The sequence below is a fragment of the Oryctolagus cuniculus genome, chromosome 12 (genome assembly GCF_051225735.1).
Source record: "Oryctolagus cuniculus isolate XC-2025 breed Fujian yellow rabbit chromosome 12, ASM5122573v1, whole genome shotgun sequence".
NCBI lineage: Eukaryota > Metazoa > Chordata > Mammalia > Lagomorpha > Leporidae > Oryctolagus > Oryctolagus cuniculus.
In genome coordinates this window covers 25,673,083-25,689,662 of record NC_142878.1, presented here as the reverse complement: position 1 = coordinate 25,689,662, position 16,580 = coordinate 25,673,083, and the positions used below count along the sequence as shown (strand labels likewise).

The 16,580-nt window shown below is 39.8% G+C and overlaps 1 protein-coding gene and 1 pseudogene across 5 annotated transcripts in view; both read right to left on the bottom strand.

Annotated features, from left to right (window-relative positions):
- The window catches only part of MAP4K5 (mitogen-activated protein kinase kinase kinase kinase 5), a 118,788-nt gene that overhangs the window by 51,600 nt on the left and 50,608 nt on the right, over positions 1-16,580 (bottom strand). For all 5 annotated transcript variants that reach the window (XM_051822833.3, XM_051822832.3, XM_089309721.1 and 2 more), the window contains 6 exons: positions 14,717-14,764; positions 14,596-14,638; positions 13,778-13,850; positions 5,223-5,354; positions 2,660-2,722; positions 786-867 (listed from right to left, as the gene is read on the bottom strand). In XM_051822833.3, the coding sequence (XP_051678793.1) occupies positions 786-867; positions 2,660-2,722; positions 5,223-5,354; positions 13,778-13,850; positions 14,596-14,638; positions 14,717-14,764 (441 nt within the window). The remainder of the gene's footprint in view (positions 1-785; positions 868-2,659; positions 2,723-5,222; positions 5,355-13,777; positions 13,851-14,595; positions 14,639-14,716; positions 14,765-16,580) is intronic.
- LOC100350682 (10 kDa heat shock protein, mitochondrial pseudogene) lies at positions 6,780-7,226 on the bottom strand (annotated as a pseudogene).

Sequence of the window (16,580 nt, the reverse complement as noted above, 5' to 3'; positions counted from 1 at the left end):
ACCCTACCAATTTAAATGGGGGAATATATTAGTAAAAAATACTCATCACAGAATCTATATATGATAAACTGAAGAAGCTTTATTTAGGTTAAGTTTTAAACATGAATAATTTCTCTAAATAAAGTTAGGTACTCTTTATTAGGCTGTAAAATTACAACTTGGACTTCCCTGACAATATTCATTATTCATGTCATTATGCTGCCATGCAAATGAATACTGTGATACAGTCCATTATCACAATAAGAAAATAAATGTATATTTTACACTGTACGCATTTAATTTAGTAAAACCATGTTAACGCACAGGATATATGATTATTATGACATTTTAAAAAGCTTTCTTGTGCTGGGTTGTAATCACTGACTATATTAATTATAAAAATATACACATAGAGCATTCCATAAATTTACACAGAAGCCAGGAAAAGCATTAATTTTAGGTTAGAGCAACATTTTTAAGAGTTTTCTCTTAGGCAGGAGTCAGCAAACTATAGCCCAAGGCTGCTACACTGCTTCCTTTTGTAATTAAAGCTTTATTGGGTATTAAAATTATACCTATGCATGTATATTATCTAAGGTTTTTGTGCTACAATGGCACAACTGAGTAGTTCTTACAAAGTGAAACATGTTTACTACCTGGCCCCTTACACAAAGTTTGCTAACTCCTGCTAGAAGAGATCATTAACATATTTATATTAAACCATTTAAATACTTTTATTCTAGTGATATGTCTAATTACTGTACAACTATAATCCCTCTACAATCTCTGTAATTTCAATGACTTACTGTCAGAAGTCTTTCAGCAGTTGGTCTTTTTTTTGGGTTTTTGGTTAGTGCTATTTTGACAAAATTATGGAAAGTTGATGACCTTCAAATAAAGAGAGATATGTACAGAAATTTCACTAATATTAGTTTCTTGGTGTTATAAATAAAATGAACTTAAAAGCAGTTAGAAATACATGATTTTTTTCTTATGCTTTTTAGTTTTATATAAACCAAAAACTAAACCCAACACACAGTATATTTTTTGGTAACATCTGGGTTAGTTTTGTCTCTAAAGTACACTGCAATGTACATTATATAGTAATATAATATACTGTATAATACAACCTCTAAAATTACCCTAACATCTAGAAATGGGTAGGCTGTGTCACTTATACAATTTATGATCGTCTTTTCTAGGTACCATTTAGGGGTCAGAATGTCCTTTCCTCACTGCCTCACTTACACAGTGTATGCATGTCTTGTTATACTGACAGAGCTGGATGGCATGGTGGTAGTGTGGGTAACGAGAGCAATTTAAGCGTCCAACTGGGTTCTCCTGTCATCTGCATTCATGAAGGGGAAAGGGAGAAGACAGAACTTGAAAGAATTCTGTGCTGATTATTAATTAATGATGCAGGGATATTTCTATTACTGTCAAGAGTCCACTGCACTAGAGGCTGGACCAGAACCAAAGGGATGGAGCAAGTTCAGTGATCAGCAGTTCTCTGCAGAGAAATCAAACAGTGTGTTACCTTGGGTGTCTTACAACAGAGATAACACAGTACTGGAAACTGGCAAAGATTCTCCAGTGGTGGTAGTGAATGCTGGAATCTGCTAGCACTGTTTTCTAAGAGTTACCAATCACTAAATGGTATTCAGTCATTACTGCCATCAAGCCCTTCCATTCCAGATGGTTAGGAACTTAGGAAAACAGAGAATAGGAAGAAACCCATTCTTTTGTCAGAATTCAGGTAGCAGCAGTGAATAGAGCCCTCTCTTTCCAGTGTGATGTTCCTCTCACTTTTGGCATGATCCCCAGTACAGGTGGCTCCCACAGAAAACTATGCTCGGCCGGGCCACTGAAACACAAAGCAGTGGTTTAGAATCTGGCTCGGGGGAAGGGCCGCTTAGAGAACAGAATAGTCGACAGACTGTCTCAGTAGAAAAATGGCTACACGTATAGAATTTGGGAGGGGAGGCACTCTTGGATATACAAGGCATCCACATAATCTAGATGAAGAATTCTTGAATTTAAGAACCTGGAGACTTTCATTAGCTCAGTGTCTTTTATCAAATGTCTGAGGAAGATATTCCCTGAAAAACAATCTTCCATTTTTATACTTCAGTCACTGACATTTTTATGGACATGTACAGACAGGTAAGTTGCTTTTTTTTTTTTTTTTTTTTTTTAAGAGAAAGAAGAGATTAGAATGAAAATGAATAACCTTCTTCAGTATTATGGAAGGAAGATAGAGAAAAATCAATGAAGAGAAATGGTAAGTGTCAAGTTATGTGGAAAGTATTTTCAAGTTATCACCTTTGTGAAAGTCAGTATATAATTAATGGAAGAAAAGGAACACAAGGCAAAACTAGGTGAGTCTCCAGAATCTTACTGTATTCACTTCCAATCTGTTCCTCACCATTCCTCTAACCCAAGCTGCCAACAAGCAAAGGAAACAACTTGAGTTTCACAAGAGCAGTGGATAATAAAAGAATACTGCCCAGAAAATAAACACACATCCTCATCATAGCTCTGCAAGTGAACCAGCTACACTGCTTGGGGAAAATTGCTTATTGCCTCTGCGCTTTGCTTTTGTAACCTATAACAAGGGGGACTGAACCTGTATCCCTTTCAAACTGTAAAATTCCATAAAACCATATACTCTTTAACTCACCATTTTGTTTTGTCCTTTAGTTTTGGTGGCTGAAAATTGCTCTTTGACATTAAGAAGAGAGCCCTGAAATAAAAATTTAAAGAATAGCAAAATATTTCTATTACTACAGTTAACAATCAGAATGAATATTCTGAAGCAAATTTATACAAGACTACACAGGCAGGCACTGAGAAAAACTGGGGTAAGGAAATTCAATTTTTACATTTTAAAGACTATTTTATTCATTCATCTATTTGAAACGCAGAATGACAGAGAAAGAGGGTGGGGCAGAGGGAGAGGGACAAAGCAGGATGGAAGAGAGGGGACAGAAGGAGAGACAGATCTTCCATTTGCTGGCTCACTCTCACAAACGTCCACAAAAGCCAGGTCTGGGTCAGGCTGAAGCCAGAATGCAGGAATGCCATCCTGGTTACCGACCTGAGTGTCAGGGGGACAAGTACCTGTACCATCTTCCGATGCTTTCCCAGGTGCATTAGCAGGGAGCCGGATCAGAAGTGGAGCAGCTGAGACCTGAACCAGTGCTCATATGAGATGCCTGCATAGCAGCTGACAGCCTAACCCACTACACACAATGCCGGCCTCACTGTTCTTTCTTTGTGTATGAGTCATGGAGGTTTTGATGTAGGTATTTTTTTTTTTTTTTGTCTTTTTTTCAGAGAGGTGGCAGTTTTGGCTCCTATCTTCTTTTCCTCTAGCTAGGAGTATCCTAAGGATTTTGCTATCTTCTCCTGAGCCAGCAACTTTACTCAGTTCCATTTTCCACTGCAAGGCAATGAATTCAGAGATTCCAGTGTTTTTTGGCCCTTTATTTCTTGGGTGTGTATTCGCCGTGGTACCCAGCAGGAGTTTCAGTATCTTCTGAATCTTTCAAAGCTCCCATTTCTATATCTACTGATGGCCTCTCCACAGAGTGAATACTGTCTAGATTAAAATAGAGTTGGTTTTCAAAATTTGAGACGCAAAAAGAAGAGGGCATGAGCACTTAAGAATGTGCTCCCATTCGCTCTCTCTACAAATGCCCATAAGGACCCCACGCTAGGCTGGGTGCTGAAGCTGGGAGCCAGGAACTCAATCTTGGTGGCTGATCACAATCGCTTCTTAGAGTCAACATCAGCTGCAAGCTGGAATCAGGAGCCAGAGGAGCCGGGTATTGAACCCAGGCACTCCAATATGGAACACAGGCATTTAACTCAGCACATTAACTGCTCGGCCAAATGCGCATCTCATACAATAGAATTTTTTAATGACCCATCATAATGACTAGCGACTGTCACAGAAGGTTATCATTCTTACCTTCACAGATGCTATCAAACTAAAACAGAGAATTTCCTTCTTTAACATACTAATAGTTGTTTTTAGCAAGTGATGTGAATGACTGTACTTGATGTAAATGACTGTACTTGAATGAAGAATAACCAAAGAAAAATACACTTAGGTTTTGAAGCATAAACATTACTACGCATTTGAAAACAACAAACATGAATCTGCCATCCAGCATTTTGGCTCCAGGTCCTCACCACACACACACTAATAGTAGACATCTTTTAACTTGTGTATCTTTGGTTGCTTATGAAGTCAAATAGTTTTCTATATATTTATTTAGTATCTGGTACTTGCTCATAAACTATCTTTGCCTGTAGTCTCTGAATGGGTTCCTTATGCAGTATATATTAATCCATCATTGATCTTATGTTAGAATACTTTCCTCATTCTGATGCCTCCTTTTTAACTTTATACAATTTATTTTAAAAGTTAGTATTTTAGCAGAATTTACCTCTTCATTCAAAATTTCGAAACTCGAGCCAGTGCTTTGGCGTAGCAGGTAAAGCTGCCACCTGCAGTGCCTGGCATCCCATATGGGCATTGGTTTGAGTCCTGGCTGCTCCACTTCCAATCCAGCTCTCTGCTATCTCCTGGGAAAGCAGTACAAGATGACCCAAGTCCTTGGGCCCCTGAACCTGCAAGGGAGTCCCAGAAGAAGCTCCTGGCTCCTGGCTTCAGATCAGCACAGCTCCATCCGTTATAAGGGAGTGAATCAGCGGATGGAAGACCCCCCCACCCTCCGCCTCTTCTTCTCTCTCTTTGTAACTCTTTCAAGTAAATACATAAATCTTTTAAAAAAAATTCAAAACTTTTTCAAGATGTCTCAAGTTTTTTTAGTAGGCCCTAAAATACAAATAATTGTATGAAACATGGGTATTTCTTCATTATCCGAAGTAAAAAGAAACAAAACCAAATGAGAGTATAAAAAAATCCTCATCTACATTCTACCATTTACTTGGAATTCTATGTGGAATAAAAAAGAAACAAGATCAAATGATGGCAGAATGAATGTCAAGACTCATAAGGACTTTTCTAAGGATAGTAACTGCTTTAGGCAGTATAGAAAACTCATGGTTTTAACAGTAGCAACACAAGGGAGCAGGTTTAAGGTGAGATTACCCTCTTAAAACACCTGTACATTATGATACAATTAAAAATGAGCTTGTAATACCCTCAGTTATCAGCATTTTACTTTACTCAGAGATATTAGTAACTGTATAATTGTAAACAATGAGAACACCTCATTGGATGAAGATCAAACATAGGTGGTTGAAGTTCTCCCAGTTCAATTGCTGTTATTCCCACTGCCCAGATATCACAGAGCTGGTTGTAGCCACCATTCTTCTCCACTGCTGCTACTTCTGGGGCCATCCTAGTAGGAACAATGAACACAGCATTTTTAGTTTTAAGAAAGTATATGAAATTCAGCACTTGTTAGATCACTAGAATCGTGGGAAGAAAGAGGGCTAAGAAGTGTTTAGTGAGACAAAAAAAACTTTAGTAAGAAAGGCTTAAGAAAATGTCACACACCCACATCAACACACTTAAAATGTGTCTTTCATTCCCTCCCTTGAATTGGGGTGCTCTGAGGAAACACTGTTGTTTTACCTCAGTCGGCGTTTTGCGAAGGTTGTCAGGCAGCAGGAGGAAAGAAAAGGCCTGAAAGTCTGTAAGGGTCAAAGAGACGCTCCAGAAGGAGACTTAGAGCATGAAGCCCAGAATGCTGGGGGAGGAGCTAGAGGAACCCAGGGGACAGGGTGGCGATGGGGCCACCAACTGCAGCCTGTCAGTCACTGCTAAGTACAGCAACTGCCAGCAAGCACTTACTCTCGTTCAAACGCCTGACCTTTTTTAAAATATCATTTTATAAAAACTAAGTCTGTGATGGACAGGAAATGGGGAAAAAAAAAGTCCTTTCAACAGACAGGTTGAGATGACCTACAAAGTGTTTGGAAAGTGAACCTCAAAAGTACAGGCAAAATCATGAATTACCTGATTATAGAAGGAAGTTTAGACTTTGAAGTAAAAATTACGGGCATCAACTGAAAGACTTAATTTGGGGGCAAAATTAACCTAGAACTCAAGACAGACAGTGTGAGGGACGGTGAAACCAGCTAGGCAGATGATGTGTTCGAGGACAATTTCAAAAACAAAGGGACAAAAGATAAAGGACTTCTAAAAGGCTGCGGCAGAGGGAACAGAAGGAAGAGAGTTGATTAAGATATTAGAGTTTGAAACGCTGCGGATATTAAAGTAGAGCTACTGTCAAGCAACTATTGACTATATAGAAGAACCACTGTATATGGAAGACAGAAGCTCAATTGAGTAGCTAAGACGGAGTTACCTATCTGGGTCCCTGTGATGCATAATACTGGCATATTAAATTATAAAATATAGATACAGGAAATATGTTACCTTTTAACATTCACTTTTATTATTTTTTTTTATTTTTTTAAATTTTTTGACAGGTAGAGTGGACAGTGAGAGAGAGACAGAGAGAAATGTCTTCCTTTGCCGTTGGTTCACCCTCCAATGGCCGCCGCGGCCGGCGTGCTGTGGCCGGCGCACTGCGCTGATCCGATGGCAGGAGCCAGGTACTTATCCTGGTCTCCCATGGGTGCAGGGCCCAAGGACTTGGGCCATCCTCCACTGCACTCCCTGGCCACAGCAGAGAGCTGGCCTGGAAGAGGGGCAACCGGGACAGAATCCGGCGTCCTGACCAGGACTAGAACCCGGTATGCCGGTGCCGCAAGGTGGAGGATTAGCCTAGTGAGCTGCGGCGCCGGCCAACATTCACTTTTTTTTTTTTTTTAGATAGCATTAGTTTATTATAAAAGAGACATGGAAATTATTTACATGATGAAAAGATTTCAGAACTTCAATGGAATGGGAAGCTTCATGTGATGCTGTTTCAGAGATCTCAGTCTACATATTTTCCAAGGATGTCACCATCTCTAAATAGAAAATAATCCTTGTCGTCTAGAACTACTTTAGTGCCTCCATATTCTGGAAGAAGAACTTTATCTCCAACTTTCACACTAACTGGTTGAATCTCTCCACCCTTTCCTTTAGAGCCTGATCCAACAGCTACTACCGTTGCTTGCAATACTTTTCCTTGAGATTTTTCAGGGAGCATAATGCCTCCTTTGGTTACTGTTTCCGCAGCGCTCCTTTCCACCAAGACGCGGTCAAAGAGCGGAAGAAACTTCCTAAATGGCTGTCCTGCCATGGCCCCAGCGCCGCAGCTTTCCAACATTCACTTTTTAAAATTAATTAATTGTATCTTAAAAGTTGCTTTAATATACACTCACGTTACAAAATTTTACATTAACATATTGTTTCTCAAGTGTGTCTAATGATATTAAATGTAAATAATAAAAATGTTAATACATACTATATGCAAAGGGCTATATACATAAAAATGAGTATAAGAGCACAGAGAAGAAAAATTATTACTACAGAGCAAAATGATTGAAGTCGAATTTCACAGAGGAAAGTGGCTGAGATGGAGCTCAGAAAAAGCCAAGGGGTTTCATTTCCTGTCTAGTAGAGTAGCAGTGGTGGCTAACTGGAATGCCAAGCTGACCAGTACTGCTGCAGTTCCTGGCTCAGTGGGAAACTGAGCTGTGACCACTCAGTCTGCCACAGGAAGAATGGGAGCATGGTAGGACTTAAGATAAATACAGGAAAATGGTATCCTAGCTAAGTGGTGAGAGAATAAGAAATGGACAGTTTTAAAAATGATTTAAGTCTGCAGCATTGGCATTCCATATGGGCGCCAGTTTGAGTCCCACTTGCTCCACTTCTTATCCAGCTCTCTGGTCATGCGCCTGGGAAAGCAGTAGATGGTGGCTCAAGTCCTTGAGACCCTGCACCCATGTAGGAGACCTGGAAGAAGCTCCTGGCTCCTGGCTCCTGGCTTTGGCCTGGCCCGGCCCCAGTCTTCTAGCCATTTGGGAAGTGAACCAGCAGATGGAGATTGGTCTCTCTCTCCTTCTGTCTCTAACTCTGCCTTTCAAATAAATAAATTTTCAAAAACTATTTCATAATCCATTTGCAAGCCAGTTCCTTTCCTTTTTTTAAAAAAAAAAAAAGGTTTATTTATTTATTTGAAAGGCAGAGTTATAGAGCGGCAGAGGGAGAGAGAGAAATATCTTTCACTAGCTGGTTTATTCCTCAAATGGCTGCAACAGCTGGAGTATAGGGACCCACACACTTTGGTCATTTCTGCTGCTTTCCCAGGTCATAGCGAGAGCTGGATAAGAAGTGGAGCAGCCGGGACTCAAACTAGAGGACATATGGGACGCTGGTACTGCAGGCGGAGACTTTACTTACTACGCCACAGTGCTGGCCCCAAATAAATTTTTCAAGTGATTTGTTTATCTGAAAGGTGGAGAGACAGAGAAACAGTTCTTCTGTCCACTGGTTCACTTCCCAAAATGGCTGCAAAGGCTGGGGCTTTTCAAGGCAGAGGCCAGAAAATCCATCAGGCTCTGTCCCATGAGTGGTAGCAGCCCAAGAAAGTGAGCCATCTTCCAGTCCCTCCCCAGGCACATAAACAGGGAGCTGGATTGCAAGGCAGAGCTGCTCCAGAACTCAAACCAGTGCTAGGATATGGCATGTGGGTCTCCTAAGCTGCATGTTAACCCACTGGGCCACAATGCTGGTCCCAGAGCAGACAATTTTCACTAGAAAAGAAAGTCCACAAGGGAAGACAGTCACAGTATCAAGCACTACCAAGGGAATTTGGTGAGAAACTTTCATTTACCTTTTATATTTACTTTTATTTTATTTTTAAAATTTTAAAAAGATTTATTTATTTGAAAGGCAGAGTTAGAAAGAGAGAAAGGGCGAGGGGAAAGGGAGATCTTCCAGAAGCGTCATCAAGGTCTCCCAGGTGGGTGCAGGGCCCTGAGCACTTGCACCATCTTCCAATGCTTTTCCCAGGCCATTAGTAGGGAACTGGATTGGAAGTGGAGCAGCTGGCACATGAACTGGCGCCCATATGGGATGCAGTACCCCCAGGTGGCTGCTTAGCCTGCTATGCCACAATGCTGGCCCCTTTCATTTTGAGAGGTGAGAGGGGGAGAAGGAGAGACACACAGGGAGGAAAGAAGAGGGCAAGGGGAGAGCTAGAGAGGAGAGAATGACAGAGACAGAGTTTTTTTTTTTTTTTTTTTTTTTTTTGACAGGCAGAGTGGACAGTGAGAGAGTGAGAGAGAGAGAGAGAGAGAGAGAGAGAGAGAGAAAGGTCTTCCTTTAGCTATTGGTTCATCCTCCAATGGCTGCCGTGGCCGGCACATTGTGCTGATTCGAAGCCAGGAGCCAGGTGCTTCTCCTGGTCTCCCATGGGGTGCAGGGCCCAAGGACTTGGGCCATCTTCCACTGCACTCCCTGGCCACAGCAGAGAGCTGGCCTGGAAGAGGGGCAACCGGGACAGAATCCAGTGCCCCGACCAGGACTAGAACCCAACCCAGTGTGGCGGCGCCGTAGGCGGAGGATTAGCCTATTGAGCCGCGGTGGTGGCCAAGACAGAGATCTTTTATCTGCTGGTTCACTCCCCATATGCCTGCAACAGCCAGGGCTGGAACAGGCTAAAGTTAGGAGCCTAGAACTCAATCATCCAGGTTTCCCATGTGGTTGTCAGTAAAGTTAACACCTTGACAGTAGGGACTCCGTTTCAGAGCACCCAAGAGTACATCTTGAGAAAGCACCCCCCTGTCGTGAGACTCTGGTATGAAACTATTCTCTAACAGCATACTGCATCCCTTTTGCAGAACAGAGAAACTCCCTAGCATGACTGCTCAAGCTTAAAACAGATAGGCTGCACCTGGTTAATGGTACGATTGTAATTTGTCTATCAAGATTGTAATTGATATTAGTTTTGCATAGGCCTTAGGTCAGCCTGACCCTAGTAACCACGTATTCCCTCTCACCTCCTTATGGTTTTTGCCTTTATAAACCCTGTTGCTTTGAGCTTCGGGGTCAAGACTGCCAAATTTGATCAATGTGTGGTGCTCCTCTGTTTGCACAACATCAGGAACTCAACTACCTGAGCCATTATCTGTTGCTTCCCAGGGTGCATTAGCAGGAAGCTAGGTCAGAAGTAGAGGAGGGGCTGGTGCCGTGGCTCACTTGGCTAATCCCCTGCCTGCGGCGCCGGCATCCCATATGGACACCGGGTTCTAGTCCCGGTTGCTCCTCTTCCAGTCCAGCTCTCTGCTGTGGCCCGGGAGGGCAGTGGAGGATGGCCCAAGTGCTTGGGCCCTGCACCCCACGGGAGACCAGGAGGAAGCACCTGGCTCCTGGCTTCGGATTGGCACAGCGTCAGCCATAGTGGCCATTTGGGGAGCGAACTAATGGAAGGAAGACCTTTCTCTTTTTCTTTCTCTCTCTCACCGTCTATAACCTTGTCAAATAAAAAAAATAAAAAAAAGTAGAGGAGCTGGGATCTGAACCAGGCACTCTGAAACAGGATGCAGTCATTTTAATAGCTGTAACAAATGCTCTTACTAAAAATACTAAGCATTGACTGTAAGAATTTGGAATGCAGGAAAAAGAATGGAAGAAATGAATGCTTAAAAGAGACCATCATTCCACCTATTTTTTTTCATACTTTTAAACACACACTTTTTTTATGTATGGTATTATCCTGTGTACATTACCTTTAATCTTGCTTTTTTGATCAAAAATATATCATGAGCTTATCTACTGCCCATTCATCTTTTACAACATAATTTTTAATGCCAGAATATTTTTCCATTGACTTGAATAGATGTGTGAAATTTCCTTAACTAATTCCTGGTATGTATTATTTTCCCTCAATTTTGTTATTATTAAAATAGCACAGGGTGGACATTTGGCCTACTGGTTAAGATGCCGGTTAAGATGCCTGCACCCTACACTGGAGTGCTCGGGCTCCCAGTTGTAACTTTCCACCAATGAAGATTCTGGGAGGTAGCACTGATGGCTCAAGTAATTGTTTCCTGCTACCCTCATGGGAGACCTGTACTGTGTTTCTGGTCCCCATCTCTGACCCTAGCCTAGCCCTGGCTGTTGCAGTCATTTGAGGAGTTAAGCCAGAGGATGGGAGCTCTTTGTGTCTGCCTCTCAAATATGTTTAAAAAAAAAAAAATCGGGATAAAGCTTTTCATATATAAATCTGAATGTGTCTCTAATACAGTACTACAAATTGAATCACTGGGATTAAAGGGTATAAACACTGCTTATGGTTTTTCAAAAATGTTATAAAATTATTCTTCATAATTGTTCTATCAATTGCATTTTCACTATCAAATATTTACTAAAGGGATTCATGATTCCAAATATTTTCCAATTTTATAGAAAAGAATGTCACTGTTTATGGAATTTGTATTTTTTCAAGGGAAATATTTTTGTATTTTGGCATATATATTAATTATATTTATATTATAAATATTATTCAATAGTATATGATTAATATATTATAAATATAATTATTTATATTAATATCTTAATAACTTTCTAATTACATTCTTTTCATAAGAACCGTAATTAAAGCTATTAAACCTAGGTTGGCATATTTTAGCTGTCATTTTCTAGTTTTTTACTTGCCTCTTAATTTTAAGCTGGTGGGCAAATACAAGCTTTAAATTTTCATGCAGCTAAATCTATCAATCTTTTCCTTTATGGTTTCATGCTTTTAAATGCCATGAAAGGCTTCCTCCTTCCTCTTACAGTAGGTAGTTACTTAGAGTTCTTGATTTTACTCGGAGTTTTTGATTCCACTTTTTTTTTTGAAAGATAGAGTCAGACAGTGAGAGAGACAGAGAGAAAGGTCTTCCTTCCGTTGGTTCACCCCCCAAATGGCTGCTAAGGCTGGCGCGCTGCGCCGATCTGCAGCCAGGAACCAGGTGGTTCCTCCTGGTCTCCCATGCGGGTGCAGGACCCAAGCACTTGGGCCATCCTCCACTGCCTTCCCGGGCCACAGCAGGAAGCTGGGCTGGAAGAGGAGCAACTGGGACTAGAACCAGCGCCCATATGAGATGCCGGCGCCGCAGGCAGAGGATTAACCAAGTGAGCCATGGCGCTGGCCCTTGATTCCACTTTTGTATTTAATTATTTCCGTAAGTATTTCAGCATTAGGTATGAAGTAGGGGGCAACTTTAGACATCTTTTCAAATAGTAAGTTATTCAAACATTGTATATTGAATAGTCTAACCTTTCACATAAACTTTAAATGTCATCTTTTATAACATTCATTAAGCTATCACACTAAGTTTATTACTAGGTTTTCTATTGTATTCCAATTATTTGTCTATCAACAACAAAAGCAGTGTTTTATAAAGAATATTTTGTCAGTAATTGGCAGGATTCCCTAGAAGTGGGGTGGCTGGTACAGACTAACGAGAGGTAGAATGTATGAAATTCTTTTAGATTTTTATTTATTTGAAAGGCAGAGTGACAGAGACATAGAAAGATCTTCCATCTGCTCATTCGCTCCCCAAATAGCTGCAACAGTCAGGGTTGGGCCAGGAGCCCTGAACTCCATGTTGGTCTTCCACGTTGGTAGCAGGGGCCAAGTACTAGGGCTATCTTTCACTGCTTTCCCGGGCACATTAGCAGGGAGCTGGATCAGAAGTAGAGCAGCTGGGACTTAAATAGGCACTCCAATAAGGGATATCTGCACTGGAGGTGGTGCCTTAACACCCTGCACAATACCAGGCCCAAATGTATTAATTTTTAACAACCAGAAAGTTAAGTACTAGATTAAAATAAAGGCAATAACAGAAGAAAGGCTAAGAAAATTAAGAAAGATAATACAAGTCTGTCTTTTGATATTTTCCTATCTATAAATTCTCTCATTAGAAGCTTCTAGAGACAGCAAAAATCATTTGCACTTTGGGGCTGGCTGGCTGGCACCCCATAGGAGTACCAGTTCAAATCTGGCTTCTTCACTTTTGATCCAGCTCCCTGCTAATGCACCTGGGAAGACAGTAGGACATGTCCCAAGTACTTGGATCCCTGTCACCCATCTGGCAGACTCAGATGGAGTTCTAGGTTCCTTGCCTCAACCTGGCCCAGCCCCAGCTGTTGCAGCCATTTGGGGAGTGAACCAGCAGATGAAAGGTACTTCTCTCTCTGTCTCTTCCTCTCTTTCTGTAATGATGCTTTTCAAACAATAAAATAAATGTCTTTAAAAAATGAAATCATTAGTGTTTTAGGGAAAGTTGGACTATGTCAGTATTAAGGTACTGTGGGGAGCAACTTGGACTAGACTAAGTTACTGGAATTAAGACTTATTCTATGCATCTGCTCTCCCACAATATGGCGCTGGGAGAGGAGGAAACAGCTTCTACACAGCTGCCTCCAGTTCAACCAATAAACTGTAGGACTTGCTCCTGATTGGAGGAGAGCAGCGTACTCGGCGTGTGGGCAGCCGAGTTGGGATTGGCAGAGGAGGACTATAAAGGAGGAGAGAGACAACATGCACCAGGAACATCTAAGGGGAACATCTAAGGGGAACACCTGTGCAGCCCCCGAGAGAGCCGGCCGGCGGTGTGCCACTCCCCTGCGGAAGTGGGGAAAGTGGCCAGGGGGAACCGCCCTTCCACGGAGGTGGAAGGGACAGTAGCCAACCCGGGAAGAACCAGCAGCAAACCCGGGGAGGGCCGAGCAGACAAAAGAACAGCGCAGGGTCCTGTGTTGTTCCTCCACGAAGAGGGGGAGCGACAAGGTACATGCAAATTTCCTGACACTCAATTATCACTTTGCTCACTAACCATGAAATGAAATTCAATGGCAGTGATTTCTTACCAATAAGGGGTGCCAATGAAAGATTTTCTCTTTGCAATGGTTGCTGTTATTTTTGCAGCCACACCAAAGTCAGCTGATAAGGAAAAAAACAGAACAGAACATTTTAGTTCTCTATATTCAATATAAAAGTATTTTAAGTTTCACCCTCAGGCACAGCATTATAATTTAGACATTAATATTAAGGAAATACATAAATTGAGTAACTAAATCTCCTCTTGTTTGGCTCATAACATTATTTAAAAGAAAAGAATGTATTAACATGTTATTTGAATGAAACCAGACCTTATTAAGAACAAAGTTAACAAAAAATTTTTTATTATACACATATTAACTCAGGAAATAAAAAAGCAAAGAATAAAATCATGGAGAAAACACACAACTGGATTCCTTTTATCCTAATACAACAATGTTAATATATTGGCACTATTTTTTAAAAGGTCTTTTTTCTATGTATAACTTTTATCATTACACATTATTATAAAAACCTAATACATCTTTTATCATTTAACACAAAGGAGATTTCAAACTCACATATTCTTCACAAGTACTAATGATTAAATATTCCATAAGTAGAGTTACCACAGCTTAACAGTTTTCTATTGCTAGTCTTATGTGTGCATTTTTCTCTATTATAATAATACTTTTGTGAATATGGATTTTCTATCTTTAGGACTAATTTCCTTAAACTGAGGCTCAGGAGTAAAATACTACGTCAAAAGGTAACCTTAACTATGACTATTGATTTGAATTTATATCTGTTAATTCTCATTTAAATTGAAACGTTTTTGAAAAATTTTAAGGAACTTGAAATAACATACCTAATTTTACATCACCATGGTCTGTCAACAGAATATTTGCACCCTAAAAGAAAAGCACATATACTATTAAATTAGCATAATAAAATTTTTTCCAATAGGGTTAACAATTAAGTTAACTTACTTTGATATCTCTATGCATCTTGCCTTTGGTATGCAAATAAGCAAGACCCTGAAGTTAAAAAAAAAAGTATACATTAGCAAAACAGCAAACAAGACTCCTAATTATTATACTAATTATTATATTTAAATTCTTATTCAGTAAGAAATGTGTCTTTTTCTGTAGGGTGTGGGGGTAACTCAGAAGAATTTCATTTTAATAATCATTGCTTTCTATATCTTAAAGATTTCTAAATCATCTCCTGGCAAAAATAAGAAATATTTTATAAAATATTAACAGCATAATCTAGATAAGGAACGTATCTATCATCCCCAGAAGTTCCCTTATGCACTACCCCTTTATAATTCCCTCCCTTCTTTCCAGCAAACACTGACTGACTGCTTTCTATCATTCTAGATCAGGCTTTCAAAGTTGCTCCACTATTCTAGGTACATTTTATATTTTCATAGGAATTTTAGAATTAGCTTCTCAATTTCCTTAAAAAAAAAAAAAAAGAATGTTTGGATTTTAGAATTTCATTAAATCTATATTTAGTGAAATATTTTGGCAGAATTAACATGGTAACAAAACTGAGTCTTTTGATCCACGAAAATGGTTATTTTCCATTTATTTACATCTTAACTTTCTGGCAGTTTTATAGTTTTCAGTATGCAGGTGTTTATGCACCTTCTATCTTATTTATTCCTAAAAACATCATACTTTTCGTATTATTGTAAGTACTCTTTTAAATAGAATTTTGACTTTTGACTTATTATACAGAAATCCAACTGATCTGTGTACACTGATCTTGAATCTTGCAACCTTACTAGCTTCATTATTTCTAATAGCTATTTTATAGATTGCATTTCATTTCCTATATAAATAATTATGTGGTCTGTGAACAGAAAACAATTCTACTCCCTAACATTTCCAAATTAGATGCCTTTTATTTCATTGTTTTCTCATTTTGCACCAGCCAAAGCCTCTAGTATACTGAAAACAGGCAGTAAGAGCAAACATCCTTAGTTTGATTCTGGGGGAAAAAGGATGCAATCTTTTACCACTAAGAACTACCTGGTTTGTCTTGGGTGTTCTATGAGTTGAACGGTTTGTTTTTTTTTTTTTAGCTTTAATATGTTCAGAATTTTTTTTTAGGAATCAATACTGGATTTTTTATAGAAAACTTTTATTTAATAAATACAAATATCGAAAGCACAACTTTTGGATTATAGCTGTTCTTCCTCCAATAACCATCCTCCTACTTGCAAACCATCCTATCTCCTACTCCCTCTCCCATCCCATTCTTCATTAAGATTCATTTTTAATTATCTTTATATACAGGAGATCAACTTTATACTAAGTAAAGATTTCAACAGTTTGCACTCACACAGACACACAAAGTATAGAATACTATTTGAAGATCAGTTTTACCATTAATTCTCATAGTACAACACATTAAGGACAGAGATCCTACATGAAGAACAAGTGCACAGTGACTCTTGTTGATTTAACAACTGACACTCTTATTTATAATCACCTGAGGCTCTTGTCATGAGCTGCCAAGGCTATGGAAGCCTCTTGAGTCCACAAACTCCAACCTTATTTAGACAAGTCCATAATCAAAGTGGAAGTTCTCTTCTCCCTTCTCAATACTGGATTTTGCTAAGTGTTATTACTGTGTCTATTTAGATGATCATGTGGTCTTTCTTTAGATTAATCAATGACTTAAAAGGTTTTATTTATTTGAAAAACAGAGACAGAAAGGGAGAGAAATCTCTTTCGCTGGCTCAGTCTCCAAATGCCCACAACAGCCAGGAGTGGGTCAGGCCAAAGTCAGGAGATAGGAACTCAGTCCAAGTCTCTCATATAGGTGGCAGGGACCTAACAA